Genomic DNA, 25050 nt, shown 5'->3' with positions numbered 1-25050 from the left:
AGGGAGGGAAAAGACAGTGTACCTAAACAGAAGGCACCACTGCTTGAAGAACCTTTCTCCCAAAAGAAGCTTCAGCCGAGGCAAAAGTATCAAATTTATAGAATTTTGAAAAAGTGTGTAGAGAGGACCAAGTTGCAGCCTTGCAAATCTGTTCCACAGAAGCTTCGTTTTTGAATGCCCAGGAAGAGGAAACAGCCCTCGTGGAATGAGCCGTGATCCTCTCAGGAGGCTGCTGTCCAGCTGTCCTTAATCTCCTCCTATTCAGTTAGAGCACAGTTCTTTGTGTCAACTCTAGGGGGCGCAAAATAAAAACAGATAAACATAAAAAATATTCTGATATGCAAAATTCTATAACAACACTTATATACTTGTATAAAGACCCAATAGAGCCCAGAAATAAATTGACCAACGTAAACAAAGAACAAAAAGTCCTCTATCTTAGCTATGGTCAGTTCATGGATAAATCCCCATAACAGTCGGTCCTTAGGAGTTGTATCCTGATTTCCAATTTGGACAGATGAGGTTTTCCAAATGGACCACACCCCTGTGGGAGTCGGCTCCTTGTCAAGATACTCAATCCGGACAAACTTTTGCTGTGAAAAACAATCACAAGAACAAGGGCGCCTCCTAGTGTGATACAGTAGATACAAATCAATGTAAGATGATAAAAAATGGATACTCACAGACGGAGCAGCACCCAGTTGTGCCAAGTAAAGGGGGCTGGAAGTTTGCAATGTCCCAGCTCACTTGCCCAGCATGAGTACCGGTATCCCAGGTGTCCTCAGTGGGTAAAACAAGCTCAGACTCTCAAGTATAGAAAAATCCTATATGTAATATAGGAAATCCTTAGTCACCTGTAAATAGTATTTCAACTCACGCACCACATCTAGGTTGTGCAGCAAACGCTCTTTGTGAGAAGAAGGGTTAGGACACAAAGAAGGAACAGCGATTTCTTGATTAATGTTCCTATCCGAAACCACTTTAGAACTACCTTATCTGAATGAAAAATAAGGTAAAGGGATTCACACTGCAACGCTGAGAGCTCAGACTCTACGAGCAGAAGAAATTGCAACAAGAAACAAAACTTTCCAAGATAACATCTTAATATCTAAGGAATGCATAGGCTCAAACGGAGCCTGCTGAAGAACTTTAAGAACAAGGTTAAGACTCCAGGGAGGAGTAACAGGTTTGAACACAGGCCTGATTCTGACCAAGGCGTGACAGAAAGATTGCATGTCTGGTACATCAGCCAGACGTTTATGCAACAAAATAGACAAGGCAGATATTTGACCCTTCTAAGTACTTGCAGATAAGCCTTTCTCCAGACCTTCTTGGAGAAAGGACGAAATTCTAGGAATCCGAACTCTACTCCAAGAGTAGCTTCTGGATTCACACCAATACAGATATTTACGCCATATCTTATGGTAAATCTTCCTAGTTACAGGCTTACGAGCCTGAAACAAGGTCTCAATATCCGACTCCGAAAACTGCGCTTAGATAAAATTAAGCGTTGAATCTCCAAGCAGTCGGCTTCAAAGAAATGAGATTAGGATGAAGGGCCCTTGAAGTAGAAGGTCCTTCCATAGTGGAAGTCTACAAGGTGGAAGAGAAGATATCTCCACTAGGTCTGCATACCAGATCCTGCAAGGCCACGCCGGTGCAATGAGGATCACTGACGCCTTCTCCTGCTTGATTCAAGCAATAGCCCGTGGAAGCAGAGTGAGCGGAGGAAATAGGTATGCTAGACTGAAATTCCAAGGAACTGCCAGAGCATCTATCAGTAGAGCCTGAGGATCCCTCGACCCATACCTCGAGAGCTTGGCATTCTGTTGAGGTAGCACAGCATTCTCTTGCTTACGCGTTTCAGCGACAGCCTTAATCATAGCTTGAGAACAGGACATACATTGTACACTTTTAAAATACTCACCGCTATCCGATTGGATAATTAAAACTGAACTGCTGACTCTCTGATTGGGTGTTTTGTTCTAGTCTGGGAACTACTCTTCAGTGCCAAGAACAGGTGTGATTTTAACCCTAGAGGTGCTGTATTGACAGATGATAATATAAAAAAAAAAAATAGTATGATACTTGTTCTTTAGGAATTGTTACACATTGTTTCATTAATTAGTAACAACATTTGCGGCACAATGGTTATTTTGCCGTTTATAATATACACAATGTTGTGCTTTAGACAGAATCTGTTACGAGCCATTCAATCTATCTTGAGTATATAAACTCTCCCTGTATAATCATATCAAATAGACTGTGAGGTGTAGTCTTGTCCTACTTAGCCATAGAAACATTACATCCGATTTGTCAAAAATATTAGGCTATGCGCCAAAACTACAAATGTTGTTGCTACAATTTTTCAATTTATGAATTGAGTCACTGTATGCTCGTACTAATTTAACTCTATATGCATTCTAATATGGTAATTAATGTAATATACAGATAACGCTAATACATAAATATGTTAAACACATAGCGAGATAATCCTGCTCTTTCAAGTATATGCACTGCGTTCTTATTTATCTAATCATAATTCTATTTATGTGTCAATTTAGTGCCTTTTGTTATATCACTATTGGTTAAATATTTCGCTGAAATAGGAATTTCTCTATCCTTTTATATCAAAGTTCTTTATGTGCATTACTAGTTCTATCTTCCATCACAATATTAGAACACATTTTACAATTACTCTGTTTAATTTATTGTATATTTTACATTTGTGTTTACCTCTTGTGGCTATTAGGTAATTTTTCCTTTAAACTAAAAATACTAATAGTCCATAATTTTTTTGTATATTAACCTAATTATTTTATTAGTTTCAAAATGAATCTCTTTGTCCAAAGTATTTCAGTCTAAGTTCTATTATCACTTCCTTTATATTACATGTGTAGTAAAAATACATTTTAATTTAGTAATTTTAGTATTCAACTATTTCTGTCAAAAATTTATTAGGTCATATTCCGAATTTAAACCTAGAGGTATTCTGGTTCTTAGTTTATGTATCCAGAATACCTCTCTCAATGCTAGGTTATTTCCTTTATTCCAATTCCCTCTCCTTGGTTTTTATATGATTGTCCATTTTAAAGGGCCACTGTAAGTAAATATTTTCTATGCCTGTTACTAACTAACTACCCCAAATACGCTTTTTATCAATAGCATTTCATTAACATATCTCTACCGTATATCAGAAATCTTGTCTGCAAATTTAATAGTTTTCCAAACCCACTCCGTGGGTATCCTTTGCTCTGTACCAATCCGTTTACAATACCTAGGTTTCAAAATGGCGCTTTAAACACAATTTCATTGGTTTAAGTATTTTGAACATGCAGTGCTGAAAATAGCGGGCAGGATAACGTGACATCAGGGAATAAAAGATATAACTTTTATAACGTTATGAAACTTCGTTTTGGAGAAAATATAGGTCAGTAGGTTTTAATTAATGTTTATTAACTTTAATATATTAGTTGTTTAGCTTAAAAATTATAACAGAAAGTAATCCTTTAATGAAATTGGGTCACTGTGATGCTTAATTTTAAAATGTTGTACCAAAGGTGTTGTTAATGTACCATTATTTATATTCTTTCACGTACTTCTCTTGTCGTGAGCCCAACATATTGTAGGTCACAAAGTATACATGTAAGTAAATAAACCACATTGCTTTCTCTACAATTTAAACATTTTTCATGATTGAATATTTTTCCAGTGACTCAACATCTGAATTGGTTTCCTGATTGTAAAAATGCACATGCCTTGCAAGTGTAGTTACTACAATGGAATGTGCCTTTGTAAGTGAGCCATGAACTTTTGTGAGCCTCTTTTCCTTTCAAACGTGTTGTTGCTATTTAGTTTCCTATAGATTTCCCTTTCTTAAAAGAAAATCTGCAACCTTGTTTCACTATATTGGTTAATTTGTCGTCTGCTTGTAGCATAGGTAGATGTTTTTGTATAATATTACAGATTTTGTGATACTGGTTGCTGTACTGAGTGACAAAAGTAACTCTTTCATCTTTAATAGAGTCCTTCTTTTTCACTTTGAGTAAGTCACTTCTGTTAGTTTTTGACACTAAATCCTTGGTGTTATTTATTAAACTGTTAGAGTAACAACCTCTGTCTTTCAGTTTGTTTGTTAGAATCTGGGCATGTTTCTCAAATAAGGGATCTGTGCTATAATTTCTTTTTAACCTAGTGAACTGTCCTTTAGCTACTGAGCTAAACACTCTTTTCGGATGGTTGCTCTTTGCATGCAGCAAGGTATTGCCAGCAATTGATTTTACATATACCTCTGTTTCTATCTGTTCTTCCACTGTACCTCTAAGCTGTACATCCAAATAGTGAATCTCATTTCTTGCCCATTCGGAGGTAAATTTTATGCCCACATCATTATTGTTCAAAATTGTTACAAATTCTTTGGCACTATCTGCATTACCTTCCCATATACATATGAGATCATCTATAAAGCGTCTGTAATACACTATCTTTTCTCGAAGGGGGTCCTGATATTAATAGATGTGGGACAGCTCCCACTAACCCATGAACAGGTTGGCATAGGAGGGGGCAAATTTAGCCCCCATAGCTGTCCCACATCTCTGAAAGTAAAAGACCCCCTCGAAAGTAAAATAGTTGTGTGTTAGAAGATACTTGGTTACTTCAGAGATGTAGTTACAAAAACATTTGTTTTTCTGCTAACAAAGAAATCTATAGCTTTTAAACCCATATTGTGTGGAATTGATGAGTATAGTGCTTGTACATCTATAGTGAGCCAACTATATTTCTGATCCCATTTGATCTTTTCTAATTCTTTCAGCAGTTGTTTGGTATCACGTAAATAGCTACTTAGTCTGGACACTATAGGTTGTAAAATCCCATCTAACCATTGTGACAGGTGTTCATTTAATGAACCTATCCCACTAATAATGGGTCTACCTGTCATGTTATCTATACTCTTGTGTATTTTAGGTAATAGATTAAAATGTGGTATTGCTGGGTATTCTACTAGAAGAAATTCTTTTGTGTGTTGATCAAAATAACCAAAACCAGAAATTTTTAAAAGTGTACAATGTATGTCATGTTTTAAAGCTATGATTACGGCTGTCGCCGAAACGCATAAGCAAGAGAATGCTGTGCTATCTGTCTACATGTTGTTCGAGTTAACAAAGTTTTAATGTAAGCTGAGGAGTTCAATAAAAGTTACGTTTTATTTTATTGAAACCTGCCTGGTGCTCCTCATTTGGATCGTTTGATCACTGCACACTCTATTTGAACCAATTGGGGAATAACGAGTGAGCACAGGTATTACAAGAATAACCGTCAGACCCTGGGTGAGAGTGGGATACCCCATAACGCACTGGGACACAAGAAGCAATCGACCGACCGAAGGAGAAGAAAAAAGCTGCAGCAGTCAAAACCGTTGCTGGAGTGATCGAGAAGGGAGCCGGGCTAGTAAAAGCCTATTTTCATCGGAGGTATACAAACCGGAATCCAGAGAGAGGCTCCTGTGGACCGACACACAAGCGGGACTCAGAATACAGCGACCGTTCCATATAGAGCGGGTAAGACTTACCATATCGAATGACTGTCTGCTTGTGCAGAAATATTGTGACATTCTATCTTTGATGTGAAAGCATCTACATTACCGATGATCAAGTCAAGTTTTGTTTGCAAGTGCTGAGGGGTTATCCCAGACCGCAGGTAGAGAGTAAAAGATTAACCTTTGGTGCTTGGACTTTTTTTCTGTGTGCATATATTCTGTTGAGATGCCATGAGATCCAGCTCCGGCTGTCCCCATTTGAGAATCAAGTTGGAAAACACCTCCAGGTGAAGTTGCCACTCCCCCGGGTGAAAGGTCTGTTTGCTCAGAAAATCCGCTTCCCAATTGTCCACTCCTAGAATGTGGATTGCAGATAGACAGCAGTTGTGGGTCTCCGCCAACTGAATAATCTTGGCTACCTCTGTCATGGCCAAGGAACTCCAAGTTCCTCCCTGATAGTTGATGTAAGCCACTGAAGTTATGTTGTCTGACTGGAACCTGACCTCCCTATCCCAGCAGGCTGGCGTCTATTGTCACAATCAACCATGCGAAAGCAGGTTCCCTGGGAGAGATGTTCCTTAGACAACCACCAAGGAAGAAAATCTCTTATCACCTGATCCAGATGTAATCGCGGAGACAGATCCGCATAATCCCAGTTTCATTGCCTGAGGTTGCATAACTGCAGAGGTCTGAGGTGGAAACGGGCAAACTGAATGATGTCCATGGCAGCTACCATCAGACCGATCACCTCCTCCATAAATTGAGTCGAAGATCTTTGATTTTCTGACCTCTGTCAGAAATATTTTCATTGTTAGGGAATCTATTATGGTTCCCAAGAACACTACCCTTGTAGCGGGAATTAAGGAACTCTTTCCCAAACTTTACCTTCCATCCATGAGAACGCAGAAAGGATAACATCTCCGTGTAGGAGTTCACTTGTTGAAAGGATGGCGCCTGAACCAGAATGTAGTCTAGATAAGGCGACACTGCAATGCACCGCAACCGTGGCACTGCCAACAGGGATCCCAGGACCTTTGAAAAACTTCTGGGAGCTGTGGCAAGGCCGAAGGAAGAGCCACAAACTAGAAGTGTTTGTCTAGAAATGCGAACCTCAGAAACTTGTGATGATCCCTGTGGATGGGAACATGCAAGTGCGCATCCTTTAAATCTTTAAATCTACGGTTGTCATGAATTGACCCTCTTGAACCAAGGGAAGAATGGAATAGTTTCCATCTTGAAGGACGGTACTGTGAGGAACTTGTTTAGACTTTTGAGGTCTAAAATTGGTCTGAAAGTTCCCTCTTTTTTTAGGAACTACGAACAGATTGGAGTAAAATCCCAGACCCTGTTCCTGCATTGGAACAGGAACTATCACTCCCAGGTCGGAAAGGTCTTGGACACAGTGTAAGAATGCCTCCCGTTTTTATCTGGTCTACAGATAATCTTGAGAGCAGAAACCTGCCCCCTGGAGGAAAGGTCTTGAACTCTAGTTTGTATCCCTGGGATACGATGTCCACCGCCCAGGGATCCGTAACATCCTGAACCCAGGCCTGAGCGAAGAATGAAAGTCTGCCCCCCACAAGATCCGGTCCCTAATAGGGGGCAGACCCTTCATGCAGACTTTGAGTTATTAATGGGCTTCTTAGATTGCTTCCCCTTGTTCCAAGACTGATTGGTCCTCCAGGAAGGTTTGGACTGATCTTGCTTGGCAGAGGGAGAGGAAGGCTTAACTTTGAAGTTTTGAAAGGAACGAAAGTTACTTTGACGTCCCTTCTGCTTATTCCTCTTATCCGGAGGGAGGAAAAAATTTCAGCCAAGCCCGGCCCAAACAGGGTCTTACCCTTGTAGGGAATCGCCAAAAGCTTAGACTTAGACTAAACATCTGCAGACCAGGATTTCAACCATAAGGCTTTGCGGGCCAGTACTGCAAAACCAGAAATCTTTGCTCCCAGCTTAATAACCTGTAGGGAAGCATCCGTAATAAAAGAATTGGCCAACTTAAGGGTCTTGATCCTATCCTGGATCTCTTCAAGGGCAGTGTCTGTCTGACTAGAATCAGGGAATGCATCAAACCAGTATGCCGTTGCGCTGGTGACGGTAGCAATACACACCACAGGTTGCCATTGTAAACCCTGGTGTACATACATCTTTTTAAGCAACCCCTCCAACTTCTTATCCATAGGATCATTAAAGGAACAGCTATCCTCTATGGGAATAGTAGTTCTCTTAGCCAAAGTGGAAATTGCCCCTTCCACCGTCTGCCAAGACTCTTTGATATAGTCGGCAATAGGAAACATCTTCTTAAAAATTGGGGATGGAAAAAAAGGGATACCAGGTCTCTCCCATTCCCTAGCAATAATCTCTGGAAAACCTCCACCATGGAAGGTAAATCAAAATACTTGTTTAGTTTACTAGATTTCTTAGGATTGACTACGACAGTAGTGTCGGAGTCGTCCAATGTAGCCAAAACCAACTTGAGTAACAAACGGAGGTGTTCCAGCTTAAATCTGAATGATACCACTTCAGCATCAGAAGAAGGCATTCCCCCTCAGATGCCACCGAAGTATCTTCCTCCTCAGATTTTTGGGAAGGAACATTCGGAATAGCCACGACTGTGTTAGAAACCTTACTCACTGAATCCTTAGATTTCCTCTTGCGCTTTCCCTGCAGCATGGGAAAGGCAGACAGTGCATCAGTTACTGCAGAAGACATAAGGGTATCGATGTCTTGCAACGAAACTCCAACCGGTTTGGGACATTTTGAGGAGAAAGCTGCGGCATATCTTGTACATTTTCAGGAGACCCCTGAACAGCATCCGCCTTAGAAAATGCTGGCTCAGAATCAAAAAGTCTATCCCTGTAATTCAATGTTCTCTCAATACATAAGGAACAGAAAGGGATTGGTGGTTCCACATTAGCATCAAAACATATAGAACAAGTAACATTCTTCAGGGCCTCTTGGTCCATCTTTACCCAAGAATTAAACAAATTAAAAAAAAAATACTTTTGTCTTTTAAATTATGTTACAAAAAAGTTACTGTCCCTTTTAAATTTTAAACGACAATTTTTTTTTTATATTGCAAAAAATAAACGTTGGTCTTAGAGCACCCCAGACAGCCTCTACACCTCAGCCAGCCCTGCTGAGGTGCCTACCTATTCTGCTGACCGCTGGAGATAATATGTTAGAGAGATATCCGGACTCAACTCAGACTGAGCTGCTCCACTCGGTATCTGGAGACCGCTAATACAGAAAAGCGGAACCGCAACTAGGAAGCACACATCCATCATGGGCGTCACAACCTGAACCTCCCGGCCGGCATTTATTCTTCACTCTGAAAGTAAAGCCGCCAGGAGTAACAACAAACATAACCACCCTGACTGGAATAATAAAAACAAACTAAGTTTATAGTCCCTGTTCCTCTCGTCCCCAGTGCCTTCACAAACTGCCTCCCATTGTCCTATGATTTCACAATAGGATAAATGAGTCTGATGTCCCAACAGAATTAACTGTAAAAGTGCCAATATTTTTCTGTATACTCTCTAGAAAAATAAAATTAGCACACACCTCTATGTAATCTGCCTGGCAGCAGGGCAGCTCACTAGGTTTGAGAGGCATCCTCCCTCACATGGACCTGTGGAAAAAGGAAAAGACTGAGTGATCTCACTCAGGCTTTCAGGTTAGGGCAGCAATAACTATTTGGGAGGCGCAGTTAGGATTATACCCCACAAGTTCCCAATTGCTTAAAAGCCACCACTGCTCTACTGAAGAGACTGGCATGGGCTACGGCTAAACCCCAGGAAAAAGCAGAACAAACTTGCACTGCTAAAAAATAAAATCTTGATTGAAGAATCTTCTTCCAGACACCTAAACTTTACCACCTCCTTGCTCTTAACGTAGGCAATGAGAATGACTTGGGTCGGAGGGAAGGGAGGTGATATTTAACAGCTTTGCTGTGGTGCTCTTTGCCGCCTCCTGCTGGCCAGGAGTGATATTCCAATAGTAATTAGAGATGATCCGTGGACTCACTGTGTCATTAGAAAGAAACACTAAATAAATGCTAGTTAGAATTATGCATTCAAAGAAAACATTAGTCTGTGAATAATATGTGGATGTATTTTTTAAAGTTTCATTAGCTGTTTAAATATTGACAAAATAAGTGTAAAGTTTTAGTGTTTATAAAACAATGTGAGCTGCCATGGTGTAACTTAGGTTACCTTCTCTGCTGTGGTCAATTGGGAACGGTTATGAATAGGTCACTAGAGGGTGCAGCCAATGGCTGTGTGGAATATCAGTGTTCTGCACTTCCATTTCTAACAGGAACTGGAAAGCTCAAAATTTCAGAATGGAATTATAGGAAAAGGGGACAAAATAAATAATGAAAGTATATTGCAGAGGTTTTTTTCATACATAAGATTTAGAATTTTATATTACCATCTCAAAGTATTTAATGTCCCTTTAACACCACACAACCGTTACCTTTTTATAATGTCTGCTCCTTGTCTAAAAACAGAGGAAATAGAGAAGATGAGTAAAAAAATGGAAGAAATAAAAGTTGCCAATGTCCGGGTAGTGAACGATGGTTTCCTGAGTGAATTGCAGTCTGGGAAGAGCCTTCAGGACTTACTGTCACAGCATGGGATCTCCTCTTGGGGAGCAGAAATAAAGGAGGAGGTGGTGAAAGAGGCTGCACCAAAGCAGAAATCCACTGGGACCCCTGCAGGGAAGAGCACCGGAAAAGTGAAACAAGAGCAGGGTATGACCGGCAATAAATAATCACTTTGTCTAACACTAACTCTTTTCTGGCCACTCTTTTACTCTGTCACAGAGGGCTACAACAAGGATACTTTGTAATTAAGTAATAAGATCATTGAATTTGCATTAGAATAAGAGGCTCTGATTTTCATGTCCCTTTTTAAGGGACAGGAAACCACATTTTTTTCTTTCATGATCCAGACAGAGCACGGGATTTCTTCTGTTAAGTGTGATCAGTCCACGGGTCATCATTACTTGTGGGATATTAACTGCTCCCCTACAGGAAGTGCAAGAGGATTCACCCAGCAGAGTTGCTATATAGCTCCTCCCCTCTACGTCACCCCCAGTCATTCTCTTGCACCCAACGACTAGATAGGATGTGTGAGAGGACTATGGTGATATATTTAGTTTTTATATCTTCAATCAAAAGTTTGTTATTTTATAATAGCACCGGAGTGTGTTATTCCTTCTCTGGTAGAATTTGAAGAAGAATCTACCTGAGTTTTTCTATGATTTTAGCCGGAGTAGTTAAGATCATATTGCTGTTTCTCGGCCATCTGAGGAGTGAGGTAAACTTCAGATCAGGGGACAGCAGGCAGATTAATCTGCAAAGAGGTATGTAGCAGTTTATTATTTTCTGACATGGAATTGATGAGAAAATCCTGCCATACCGTTATAATGTAAACTCAGCCTTGAATGCAGTAGATGTAGCTGATATCAGGCTGTCATGTATGTATATTTTACACTTCAGTTTTCTGGGAAATGGTACTTCTCTGGCTTTTAAACTGTATACATAGACTTAACCTATTTTGCAGGGACTTGCAATAGGTTTTAAATGACAATTAATTATTGAGGTAAAATGTTTTTTTGCTGGCATGTAAAAACGTTTTTTTCTCTGAGGTACTGGGTGAAAAAATGTTTTGGGCACTTTTTTTCCACTTGGCAATAGTTTTGATTTAAATTAGAGCAGTTCACTGATCTCTCTCACTGTTATGTGTGTGGGGGAGGGGCCATTTTGGTGCTTTCACTATGCATCAGAAAAACTCAGTCAGAGGTTCATTTTCTTCCTGCATGATCCGGTTCATCTCTACAGAGTTCAGGGATCTAAAGAGTCTTTTTTGAGGGAAGTAATCATACAGCAGAGCTGTGCTGATTGTATTGACTGTGATATAAAAAACGTTTATTTGTGTATTTTTTTTCTGCTGCCTGGGTTAGTTATCATTTGCTGAGGGGAACAATCCTTTGCTAAAACTGTATATTCTGACAAAGATTGATGCTATAACTTAATTATTTTATCTGTTATAATATTTTTCTGTGCTTCTTAAAGGCACAGTTCGTTTTCATATTATTTGTAAATTACTTTGAAAAGTATTTCCAAGTTGCTGTTTATTTGCTAGTGTGTTAAACATGTCTGATTCAGAGGAATATCTCTGTGCTATATGTGTTAATGCCAAAGTGGAGCCCAATAGAAATTTATGTACTAAATGTATTGATGCTACTTAAAAAATAGTCAATCTGTACAAATTGAACATATTTCACCAAACAACGAGGGGAGAGTTATGCCGACTAACTCGCCTCACGTGTCAGTACCTGCATCTCCCGCTCAGGAGGTGCGTGATATTGTAGCGCCGAGTGCATCTGGGCGGCCATTACAAATCACATTACAAGATATGGCTACTGTTATGACTGAAGTTTTGGCTAAACTACCAGAACTAAGAGGTAAACGTGATCACTCTGGGATGAGAACAGAGTGCGCTGATAATGCAAGGGCCATGTCTGATACTGCGTCACAGTTTGCAGAACATGAAGACGGAGAGCTTCATTCTGTGGGTGACGGTTCTGATCCAAATAAACTGGACTCAGACATTTCAAATTTTAAATTTAAGCTTGAGAACCTCCGTGTGTTACTAGGGGAGGTATTAGCGGCTCTGAATGATTGTAACACAGTTGCAATCCCAGAAAAAATGTGTAGGTTGGATAAATATTTTGCGGTACCGACGAGTACTGACGTTTTTCCTATACCTAAGAGACTTACTGACATTGTTACTAAGGAGTGGGATAGACCCGGTGTGCCTTTCTCACCCCCTCCTATATTCAGAAAAATGTTTCCAATAGACGCCGCCACACGGGACTTATGGCAAATGGTCCCTAAGGTGGAGGGAGCAGTTTCTACTTTAGCTAAGCGTACCACTATCCCAGTGGAGGATAGCTGTGCTTTTTCAGATCCAATGGATAAAAAATTAGAGGGTTACCTTAAGAAAATGTTTGTTCAACAAGGGTTTATATTGCAACCTCTTGCATGTATTGCGCCTGTCACGGCTGCAGCAGCATTTTGGTTTGAGTCTCTGGAAGAGACACTTCAATCATCCACACTAGATGACATCACACACAAACTTAAATTCCTTAAGTTAGCTAATTCATTTATTTCAGATGCCGTAGTACATTTAACTAAACTTGCGGCTAAAAATTCAGGATTCGCCATTCAGGCACGCAGAGCTCTGTGGCTAAAATCCTGGTCAGCTGATGTTACGTCTAAATCTAAATTGCTTAATATTCCTTTCAAAGGGCAGACCTTATTCGGGCCCGGCTTGAAAGAGATTATTGATGACATTACAGGAGGTAAAGGTCATGCCCTGCCTCAGGACAAGGCCAAAGCCAAGGCTAGACAGTCCAATTTTCGTTCCTTTCGTAATTTCAAAGCAGGAGCAGCATCAACTTCCTCTGCACCAAAACAGGAAGGAGCTGTTGCTCGCTACAGACAAGGCTGGAAACCTAACCAGTCCTGGAACAGGGGCAAACAGGCCAGAAAACCTGCTGCTGCCCCTAAGACAGCATGAATTGAGGGCCCCCGATCCGGGACCGGATCTAGTGGGGGGCAGACTTTCCCTCTTCGCCCAGGCTTGGGCAAGAGATGTTCAGGATCCCTGGGCGTTAGAGATCATATCTCAGGGATACCTTCTGGACTTCAAATCCTCTCCCCCAAGAGGGAGATTTCATCTGTCAAGGTTGTCAACAAACCTAACAAAGAAGGAAGCGTTTCTACGCTGCGTACAAGATCTTTTATTAATGGGAGTGATCCATCCAGTTCCGCGGTTGGAACAAGGACAAGGGTTTTACTCAAATCTGTTTGTAGTTCCCAAAAAAGAGGGAACCTTCAGGCCAATCTTGGATTTAAAGATCCTAAACAAATTCCTAAGAGTTCCATCGTTCAAGATGGAAACTATTCGAACAATTTTGCCCATGATCCAAGAGGGTCAGTACTTGACCACAGTGGATTTAAAGGATGCTTACCTTCACATACCGATTCACAGAAGTCATTACCGGTATCTAAGGTTTGCCTTTTTAGACAGGCATTACCAGTTTGTAGCTCTTCCATTCGGACTGGCTACGGCTCCAAGAATCTTCACAAAGGTTCTGGGCACTCTTCTGGCGGTACTAAGACTGCGAGGAATTTCAGTAGCTCCGTACTTAGACGACATACTGATACAAGCTTCAAGCTTTCAAACTGCCAAATCTCATACAGAGATAGTACTGGCATTTCTAAGGTCGCATGGATGGAAAGTGAACGAAGAGAAAAGTTCTCTCTTTCCACTCACAAGAGTTCCCTTCCTGGGGACTCTGATAGATTCTGTAGAAATGAAGATTTACCTGACAGAGGACAGGTTAACAAAACTTCAAAGTGCATGCCGTGTCCTTCATTCCATTCAAGAGACCAGAAATTCTCTTCTATGGTGGCTTTATCGGCCACATCTGTCCAGGGGAATGCCATTCAGCAGGCCAGACTGGTCAATTGTAACAACAGACGCCAGCCTACTAGGTTGGGGCGCTGTCTGGAATTCTCTGAAGGCTCAGGGACTATGGAATCAGGAGGAGAGTCTTCTTCCAATAAACATTCTGGAATTGAGAGCAGTCCTCAATGCTCTTCTGGCTTGGCCCCAGTTAGCAACTCGGGGGTTCATCAGGTTCCAGTCGGACAACATCACGACTGTAGCTTATATCAACCATCAGGGAGGGACAAGAAGCTCCCTAGCAATGATGGAAGTATTGAAGATAATTCGCTGGGCAGAGTCTCACTCTTGCCACCTGTCTGCAATCCACATCCCGGGAGTGGAGAACTGGGAGGCGGATTTCTTAAGTCGTCAGACTTTTCATCCGGGGGAGTGGGAACTTCATCCAGAGGTCTTTGCCCAAATACTTCGACGTTGGGGCAAACCAGAGATAGATCTCATGGCGTCTCGACAGAATGCCAAGCTTCCGCGCTACGTGTCCAGATCCAGGGATCCGGGAGCGGTCCTGATAGATGCCTTGACAGCACCATGGACCTTCAGGATGGCTCATGTGTTTCCACCTTTCCCGATGCTTCCTCGATTGATTGCCAGAATCAAACAGGAGAAAGCATCAGTGATTCTAATAGCGCCTGCATGGCCACGCAGGACTTGGTATACAGATCTGGTGGACATGTCATTCTGTCCACCTTGGTCGTTACCTCTGAAACAGGACCTTCTGATTCAGGGTCCTTTCAAACATCAAAATCTAACTTCTCTGAAGCTGACTGCTTGGAAATTGAACGCTTGATCTTATCAAAGCGTGGTTTTTCTGAGTCAGTTATTGATACCTTAATACAGGCTAGGAAGCCTGTTACCAGAAAGATTTACCATAAAATATGGCGTAAATACCTATATTGGTGCGAATCCAAAGGTTACTCTTGGAGTAAGGTTAGGATTCCTAGGATATTGTCTTTTCTACAAGAAGGTTTAGAAAAGGGGTTATCCGCTAGTTCCTTAAAGGGACAGATCTCAGCTCTGTCCATTCTGTTACACAAGCGTCTGTCAGAAGTTCCAGACGTTCAGGCTTTTTGTCAGGCTTTGGCCAGGATTAAACCTGTGTTTAAAGCTGTGGCTCCACCATGGAGTTTAAACCTTGTTCTTAACGTTTTACAGGGTGTTCCGTTTGAACCCCTTCATTCCATTGATATAAAGTTGTTATCTTGGAAAGTTCTATTTTTAATGGCTATTTCCTCGGCTCGAAGAGTCTCTGAGTTATCAGCCTTACATTGTGATTCTCCTTATTTGATTTTTCACTCGGATAAGGTAGTTCTGCGTACTAAGCCTGGGTTCTTACCTAAGGTAGTCACTAACAGGAATATCAATCAGGAGATTGTTGTTCCATCCTTGTGCCCAAATCCTTCTTCGAGGAAGGAACGTCTTTTGCACAATCTGGATGTAGTTCGTGCCCTTAAATTTTATTTACAGGCAACTAAAGATCTTCGACAAACGTCTTCCCTGTTTGTCGTTTACTCTGGTCAGAGGAGAGGTCAAAAAGCTTCTGCTACCTCTCTCTCTTTTTGGCTTCGTAGCATAATTCGTTTAGCTTATGAGACTGCTGGACAGCAGCCTCCTGAAAGAATTACAGCTCATTCCACTAGAGCTGTGGCTTCCACTTGGGCCTTTAAGAATGAGGCCTCTGTTGAACAGATTTGCAAGGCTGCAACTTGGTCTTCGCTTCATACTTTTTCCAAATTTTACAAATTTGACACTTTTGCTTCCTCGGAGGCTATTTTTGGGAGAAAGGTTCTTCAGGCAGTGGTTCCTTCTGTATAAAGAGCCTGCCTATCCCTCCCGTCATCCGTGTACTTTTGCTTTGGTATTGGTATCCCACAAGTAATGATGACCCGTGGACTGATCACACTTAACAGAAGAAAACATAATTTATGCTTACCTGATAAATTCCTTTCTTCTGTAGTGTGATCAGTCCACGGCCCGCCCTGTTTTTTAAGGCAGGTAAATATTTTTTAAATTATACTCCAGTCACCACTACACCCTTGGCTTCTCCTTTCTCGTTGGTCCTTGGTCGAATGACTGGAGGTGACGTAGAGGGGAGGAGCTATATAGCAACTCTGCTGGGTGAATCCTCTTGCACTTCCTGTAGGGGAGCAGTTAATATCCCACAAGTAATGATGACCCGTGGACTGATCACACTTCAGAAGAAAGGAATTTATCAGGTAAGCATAAATTATGTTTTTAAACAACTTTTACATTTACTGCTATTCTTTAATTTCTTTTCTCTTTTTTCTTTTGTTGAAAAAGCATACAAATCAGGCCCAGGGGCTGCTAAAGGGTGGCTGCACACATAAGCCTCATGTTATTGGCTCACCCAATACATTCATCTAGCTCCCAGTAGTGCATTGCTGCCTATTTACCAAAGGATGCCAAGTTGCTTTTTAAAACCATGTTAAACCAATATATTCATCTGATTGGTAAAAATCACCATGTTGTGTTTGTTTTTAGCAAGCAGCAAGGCTGAGAAGAAAATGAAGTTAATGGTTAAAGGGGGAGCAGCAATTGACCCAGACTCTGGTAAGTCCTATCTGAGCAGTGACTTTTTACTGTTATTGCCGATGTTCCTCCATGATTTTAACGACTGATAACCTTTGGGTAGCTGACCTGCTTCTTTCAAACTCTGAATAAGAATTTTATATTTGTATTTATTCATTTCTGTTTTTTTGGGGGGGTTTTCTCCATTAATTGTGCAAATGATCCAAAATCAAAGGCTTCACCAGATATAGTAAAGTATATAATGTAACTTAATATCCTCAACAGGAAATGTTCTCCTAAACTATAGAGCTTCTGTATGTGCAACTGTTCTGTCTATGAGAAGGATTTGTTCAAACATATTTATCACACTTGCCAATCGCACAACACAACCTGACAAGTAAGCACATACACGGGTAGCAGAGGTGATAGGCCAGCATGATATTTTATTATCGGTTATTTGTGCGCTTTATGTGCAGGTGTTGCACGCTCTAGTGACTGTGCTTGTTTTTCTGCCTTTGTTTATCACTGGGTATCTGTCTGGCTTCCTCCTTAGCACTATTTCAATTTCATCTATAAAATATAGCGTTGATGTAAAGTACTTTTTCACTGGCACTTTGGCACAGTCTACTTTTTTTTTTTCACTTTTTTAAAGTAATCAACGTTCTATGTGAGAATAAAAATATAAAGCGCTGTGGATCTAATATAGCTGTATATGTTTTCATGCTTAAAAGGATATGAAACCCACATTTTTTTCTTTTCATGTTTCAGATAGAGCATGCAATTTTAAGCAACTTTATAATTTTCTCCTATTATCATTTTTTATTTGTTCTCTTGGTATCTTTATTTGAAAAGCAGGAATGAAAGCTTAGGAGCCAGTCCATTTTTTGTTCAGCACCTGGGTAGCACTTGCTGATTGGCGGCTAAATGTAGCCACCAATCAGCAAGCACTACTCAGGTGCTGAAACAAAAAAATCCTACTTTCTTCTACAAGATACGAGTCCATGGATTTCATCCTTACTTGTGGGATATTAACCTCCTGCTAACAGGAAGTGGCAAAGAGCACCACAGCAGAGCTGTATATATAGCTCCTCCCTTCCCTCCACCCCCAGTCATTCTCTTTGCCTGTGTTAGTAATAGGAAGAGGTAAAGTGAGGTGTTAGTTTTAGATTCTTCAATCAAGAAGTTTTTTTTATTTTAAATGGTACCAGTGAGTACTATTTTCCTCAGGGAGATTTGAAGAAGATTTCTGCCCTGAGGTTGATGATCTTAGCAGATGTAACTAAGATCCATGTTGGTTCCCACAGAGCTTCTGAAGGTAGTGCAAGAGAAATCTTCAGTGTGGGGAACGGTATCATGCTACAAGCAGCATTGAGGTATGTTCAGTCTTTTTATTATGAGGAGACTTGTTATATCAGAACTGGCTGACATTTTTTTCCCTGCAAGGGAAGGGGTAAGCAGTTAGACCTAGGCACTAAGGGTGTTACTGAAAAGCCTATGTTTATTTATATTGCTGGGACATATGGAAGCAATATTAACACTGTATGGGGCTTGACACTGGGAGAGGCAGCTGGACATTTTAGATGTTTTTTACATGTGAAAGTCAGTAGGGCTGCAAGCTTTATTTAAAAGTTTATAAGGGGACCACATGGCTTGTTCTAAACCGCTTCCCATGCGGTTAATCAGACTCTTAGGACGCCGTCCATGATGGGCGGGCCTATTTCGCGCGCTCAGACGCGCAGTTTACTCCGACTGAGAAGGCAGCAGGCATTAGCTCCGGTGGGGCCTAAACATGTGTTCTGTTCACCGGATCGTTGTCGAGTCATTTTGCAGTACCCTGGGGTGCAAGGGTCATTTTTTCACTTAAAGTATATTTTTTGCTATAAAAATGTCTTTTAGAGGCTAAATTCACCCTTTGCTCATAGGGTGCAATAATTTTTGGCCAAATTGAATAAGTATATTTAATTGTGAAACGTTATATAACGTTTTAGGCAGTTTTGGAAAAATTGTGCGCTTTTTTATTTCTTAAAGGCGCAGTACACATTTTTCATAGAATTGTGGAAATCAATAAACAAAGTGTTCTACGACTATTGTGGTTATTACTAGTCTGTTCAACATGTCTGACATTGAGGATACTAATTGCTCTGTGTTTAGAAGCCATTGTGGAACCTTCCCTTACTTTGTGTAGCTCTTGTACTGAAAGGGTCTTACAATGTAAGGAGCATATTTTAGGTAATGAAAGTGTGCCTAAGGATGATTCTCAGTCTGAAGAGAATCAGGATATGCCATCCAATTCTCCCCAAGTGTCACAACCTTTAACGCCCACACAAGCGACGCCAAGTACCTCATGTGCGTCTAATTCTTTCACTCTGCAGGATATGGCTGCAGTTATGTCAACTACCCTTACAGAGGTATTATCTAAATTACCAGTATTACAGGGTAAACGCAGTAGGTCAAGTATTAATGTGCATACTGAATCCTCTGATGCACCCTCACAGGGCTCTGAGTTGGGGGTCAGGGAATTGCTGTCTGAGGGAGAACTTTCAGACTCAGGAAATATGTTACCTCAGACAGATTCGGACGTCATGTCTTTTAAATTTAAGCTGGAACACCTCCGCCTGTTACTAAGGGAGGTTTTAGCGACTCTGGATGATTGTGACACTATTGTGATACCACCAGAAAAATTGTGTAAAATGGACAAATATCTAGAGGTTCCTACTTACACTGATGTCTTTCCGGTTCCTAAAAGAATTTCGGAAATTATAAAAAAGGAATGGGACAGACCGGGTATACCGTTCTCTCCCCCTCCTAATTTTAAGAAAATGTATCCCATATCAGACACCATTCGGGACTCTTGGCAGTCGGTCCCTAAGGTGGAGGGAGTTATTTCTACCCTGGCTAAGCGTACAACTATACCTATTGAGGACTGTTGTGCTTTCAAAGACCCTATGGATAAGAAGTTAGAGGGTCTTCTAAAGAAATTATTTATTCATCAGGGTTTTCTCTTACAACCGACAGCTTGCATTGTTCCAGTTACTACTGCAGCAGCTTTTTGGTTTGATGCTCTAGAAGAGTCTCTGAAGCTTGAGACCCCTTTAGAGGACATTTTGGATAGAATTAAGGCTCTCAAGCTAGCTAATTCTTTTATTACAGATGCCGCCTTTCAAATTGCTAAATTGGCGGCGAAAAACGCAGGGTTTTTTTCTGGCTAAAATCGTGGTCTGCTGATGTGTCATCAAAATCTAAGCTCTTAGCTATTCCTTTCAAGGGTAAAACCCTATTCAGGCCTGAGTTGAAGGAAATCATTTCTGACATTACTGGAGGTAAAGGCCATGCCCTACCTCAGGATAAGTCTGTTAAGATGAGGGGTAAACAAAATAATTTTCGTTCTTTTCGAAATTTTAAAGGAGTACCCTCTGCTTCCTCTTCCTCCACAAAGCAGGAAGGGAATTTTGGTCAGTCCAAGTCCGTCTGGAGACCCAACCAGGCTTGGAATAAAGGTAAACAATCCAAGAAGCCTGCTTCTGCCACAAAGACAGCATGAAGGGGCGGCCCCCGATCCGGGACCGGATCTAGTAGGGGGCAGACTTTCTTTCTTTGCCCAGGCTTTTGCAAGAGATGTTCAGGACCCCTGGGCATTGGAAATCGTGACCCACGGGATTGTCTGTCTGTAGACCAGATAAAAAGAGAGGAGTTCTTACGCTGTGTAAAAGACCTCTCTACCATGGGAGTAATTCGTCCCGTTCCAAAACTGGAACAGGGAGAGGGGTTTTACTCAAATCTTTTCGTGGTTCCCAAAAAAGAGGGAACTTACAGACCCATTTTAGATCTCAAGTGTCTAAACAAGTTTCTCAGAGTCCCATCGTTCAAGATGGAGACTATCCGAACAATTTTACTGATGATCCAAGAGGATCAATATATGACTACCGTGGACTTGAAGGATGCATACCTTCATATCCCTATTCACAAGGATCATCATCAGTTCCTAAGGTTTGCCTTCCTAGACAAACATTTTCAGTTCGTGGCTCTTCCCTTCTGGTTGGCCACGGCACCCAGAATCTTCACAAAGGTTCTAGGGTCTCTTTTAGCAGTTCTCAGACCGCGGGGCATTGCAGTAGCGCCTTATCTGGACGATATTCTGATTCAGGCGTCGACTTATCAATTGACAAAATCTCACACGGACATAGTATTGTCTTTCCTGAGATCTCACGGTTGGAAAGTGAACATAGAAAAGAGTTCATTTGTTCCACGGACAAGGGTTCCCTTCTTGGGGACTCTTATAGACTCGGTAGACATGAAAATATTTATGACAGAGGTCAGAAAGACAAAGATTCTGAATACTTGCCGAGCACTTCAGTCCATTCATCGGCCATCAGTGGCTCAGTGCATGGAAGTCATTGGATTAATGGTAGCGGCAATGGATATAATTCAGTTTGCTCGCTTTCATCTCAGACCACTGCAGCTGTGCATGCTCACACAGTGGAATGGGGACTATGCAAACTTATCTCCTCAGATAAATCTGGATCAAGAGACCAGAGACTCTTTTGGTGGTTGTCGCCGGATCTTCTGTCCCAGGGGACATGTTTCCGCAGACCCTCATGGGTGATAGTGACAACGGACGCCAGTCTTCTGTGCTGGGGTGCAGTCTGGGATTCCCTGAAGGCTCAGGGTGTTTGGACTCAGGTGGAGTCTCTACTTCCAATCAATATTCTGGAACTGAGAGCAATATTCAATTCGCTTCAGGCGTGGCCTCAGTTGGCTTCAGGCGTGGCCTCAGTTGGCTTCGGCCAAATTCATCAGATTCCAGTCGTACAATATCACGACTGTGGCTTATATCAATCATCAGGGGGGAACAAGGAGTCCTTTAGCGATGATAGAAGTATCCAAGATAATCCAATGGGCGGAGGCCCACTTTTGCTTTCTGTCGGCAATCTACATCCCAGGAGTAGAGAACTGGGAAGCGGATTTTCTAAGTAGTCCGACTTTTCATCCAGGGGAGTGGGAACTCCATCCGGAGGTGTTTGCCTCATTGATTCTCCAAAGGGGCAGACCGGAATTAGATCTGATGGCATCTCGTCAGAATGCCAAGCTTCCACGAAACGGATCCAGGTAAAGGGATCCACAGGCCGAACTGATAGATGCCCTGGCAGTGCCTTGGTCGTTCAGCCAAGCTTATGTGTTTCCACCGTTTCCTCTCCTTCCACACGTGATTGCTCGAATCAAACAGGAGAGAGCTTCAGTAATTCTAGCGCCTGTGTGTCCACGCAGGACTTGGTATGCGGATCTAGTGGACATTTCCTCTCTGCCACCGTGGAAACTTCCTTTGAGACAGGACCTTCTCATTCAAGGACCTTTCCAACATCCAAATCTAATTTATCTGCAAGTGACTGCTTGGAGATTGAACGCTTGATTCTATCTAAGCAAGGATTCTCTGATTCAGTCATTGATTCTTTGATACAGGCTCGAAAGCCTGTCACTAGAAAAATCTATCCTAAGATATGGCATAAATATCCTTTATTGGTTTGAATCCAAGGGTTACTCATGGAGTAAAATTAGAATTCCCAGGATTCTGTCTTTTCTCCAAGAAGGATTGGAGAAAGGATTATCAGCAAGTTCCTTTAAAAGGACAGATTTCTGCTTTGTCAATTTTGCTTCACAAACGTTTGGCAAATGTGCCGGATGTTCAGTCTTTTTGTCAGGCTTTAACTAGAATAAAGCCTGTATTTAGACCAATTACTCCTCCCTGGAGTTTGAATTTAGTTCTTAGAGTTCAAGTTTCTGAGCTTTCAGCGTTACAATGTGATTCGCCTTATCTTATATTTTTTTCTGATAAGGTGGTTTTACGTACCAAACCTGGATTTCTTCCTAAGGTTGTTTCAAATAAGAATATTAATCAGGAAATTGTTGTTCCTTCCTTGTGTCCTAATCCTTCTTCTAAGAAGGAGCATCTGTTACATAATCTGGACGTGGTCCGTGCCTTGAAGTTTTACTTACAGGCAACCAAGGATTTCCGTCAATCATCTTCATTATTCCTTGTTTATTCTGGAAAGCGTAGGGGTCAGAAAGCTACGGCTACCTCTCTTTCTTTTTGGCTGAGGAGTATCATCCGTCTGACATATGAGACTGCTGGACAGCAGCCTCCTGAAAGAATTACGGCTCATTCTACTAGGGCTGTGGCTTCCACATGGGCCTTTAAAAACAATGCTTCTGTTGAACAGATTTGTAAGGCTGCGACTTGGTCGTCCCTTCATACTTTTTCCAAATTTTCCAAATGTGATACTTTTGCTTCTTCTGAGGCTGTTTTTGGGAGAAAGGTTCTTCAAGCAGTGGTGCCTTCCGTTTAGGTCTCTGTCTTGTCCCTCCCGTTTCATCTGTGTTCTGTAGCTTTGGTATTGTATCCCACAAGTAAGGATGAAATCTGTGGACTCATCGTATCTTGTAGAAGAAAATGAAATTTTATGCTTACCTGATAAATTGATTTCTTCTTCGATACGACGAGTCCACGGCCCTCCCTGTCATTTTTCAGACAGATTATATTTTATTATTTACAACTTCAGTCACCTCTGCACCTCCTAAACCTTCAGTCGAATGACTGGGAGTGGAGGGAAGGGAGGAGCTATATATACAGCTCTGCTGTGGTGCTCTTTGCCACTCCCTGTTAGCAGGAGGTTAATATCCCACAAGTAAGGATGAAATCTGTGGACTCGTCGTATCGTAGAAGAAATCAATTTATCAGGTAAGCATAAATTTACTTTTTAAAATAAAGATACCAAGAGAACAAAGAAAAATTGATAAAAACGGGAATCTAGAAAGTTGTTTAAAATTGCATGCTCTATTTGAATCGTGAAAGAAAAAATTTAGGTTTGATATTCCTTTAATATTGAATTAGAGTTGGCCCATTGTCCATTTACAGCCCTTACTAAAAAGTTTCAGTTAACTACACTGCCCGATGCAGGTTTTAATCAGCACCAACATTCCTATAATCATTTCTGACCCCTTTCTATGTAGCAATTTTCCTGCAATTCTTTAATTCTTTCTAACATTTATATATATATATTTTTCTCTCTCTTTTTAGGACTTGAAAATTCATGTCATGTTCTGGAAAAAAATAGCAAAATCTTCAGTGCTACCCTAGGTTTAGTAGATATTACACGAGGAACAAATTCTTATTACAAACTACAGCTCATTGAGCATGACAGAGATACCAGGTTTGCATTATGTTGTTCGTATTCCCAATTCTAGTTAGTCTGCTTTATAAGCAATACAGTGAATCATTTATATGGGTGCAATCCTAACCTAGCATGAACTCCCTCATCATTTTCAACATTTCTTGAAAATTTGTTTTAATAATATGATAAAGTTTATATAATTATATAAACACTCACACATGCACATTGGGAATATACAAATTATTTCCAACTGATAACACGGAAGGTCTTGGGATTTATTTGCTCCAATGCATCCTTTCACTTGTAAAGTAGTTTTTGTTTGTTTCTTTCCTCCTCCTCTCTGGTTTTTCAGATATTGGGTGTTTAGGTCTTGGGGAAGGGTTGGCACAGTTATAGGCAGCAACAAGCTAGAAGAGATGCCATCCAAAGAAGATGCTATTGACCATTTCCTCAATCTGTACCAAGAGAAAACTGGCAACTCCTGGCACTCCACCAACTTTACAAAGTATCCCAACAAATTCTACCCTCTGGAGATAGATTATGGACAGGTATGTTCCTGTTGCGATTATCAGTAGATTGTGAGTATTGCATCAGTGAATAGGGCTAATATAGTAAAAATAAAATTACATTCTCTAATTCGTTAGAGCTTGTCATTTTAAAACCATCAACCCTAGACTAATGTGTGTTTAACTCCTGTCAATAAATGCAAATCAGTAGATAATAAATAAAATGTCATGTGATCAGGGGGCTGTCAAAATAAGGTAATCACAGAGGTAAAAAGTGTAAAACTGGGGAATGGGAAATAAAGGGATTATCTATCTTTTTAAACAATAACAATTTTGGAGTTGACTGTCCCTTTAAAACTACATGCTAACGGATTAGAGTATGTCATTGTTTTACTATAATGGCCCTTTAATTTGTGTCATACAACCCACTAATGACACTGCTGTTTGAATGCTAGTACATGACACAGCATATGTGCGTATGCCTCTTTAAAAACAGTAATGATTTTTACTAGAATCGTTTTTCTATTACAAATGTACTTATGCACATTTCAGTTGTGGTCTTACTATCCTTTTAATGGAACCAAAATAGTGGCTATTTTTTATTTTATTTGTCATTTTATTTTGGTTGCATCTAAAATGTATTACATACAAAATACATATTTTATTAAATAAAAATAATTAAAGTTTGGTTACCTGTGATTTGCTATATCAAAGTAGTTCAGGGAAACGCCTTCTATAAAGCCTGGTGAATCTGTCAACTCTTAGGAGTCATATTA

The 25050-nt window shown here is 40.9% G+C and overlaps 1 protein-coding gene across 1 annotated transcript in view; it reads left to right on the top strand.

The window, feature by feature from the left end:
• Nucleotides 1-25050, top strand: part of PARP1 (poly(ADP-ribose) polymerase 1) — a 161093-nt gene that overhangs the window by 71388 nt on the left and 64655 nt on the right. The window contains exons 10-13 of the mRNA XM_053712623.1: nucleotides 10047-10289; nucleotides 16576-16644; nucleotides 23675-23807; nucleotides 24121-24316. Coding sequence (XP_053568598.1) covers nucleotides 10047-10289; nucleotides 16576-16644; nucleotides 23675-23807; nucleotides 24121-24316 — 641 coding nt within the window. The remainder of the gene's footprint in view (nucleotides 1-10046; nucleotides 10290-16575; nucleotides 16645-23674; nucleotides 23808-24120; nucleotides 24317-25050) is intronic.

Source organism: Bombina bombina, chromosome 4, assembly GCF_027579735.1.
Source record: "Bombina bombina isolate aBomBom1 chromosome 4, aBomBom1.pri, whole genome shotgun sequence".
Taxonomy (NCBI): Eukaryota; Metazoa; Chordata; class Amphibia; order Anura; family Bombinatoridae; genus Bombina; species Bombina bombina.
The sequence above is the reverse complement of the archived record's forward strand: the minus strand, read 5'-3'. Positions and strand labels throughout refer to the sequence as shown.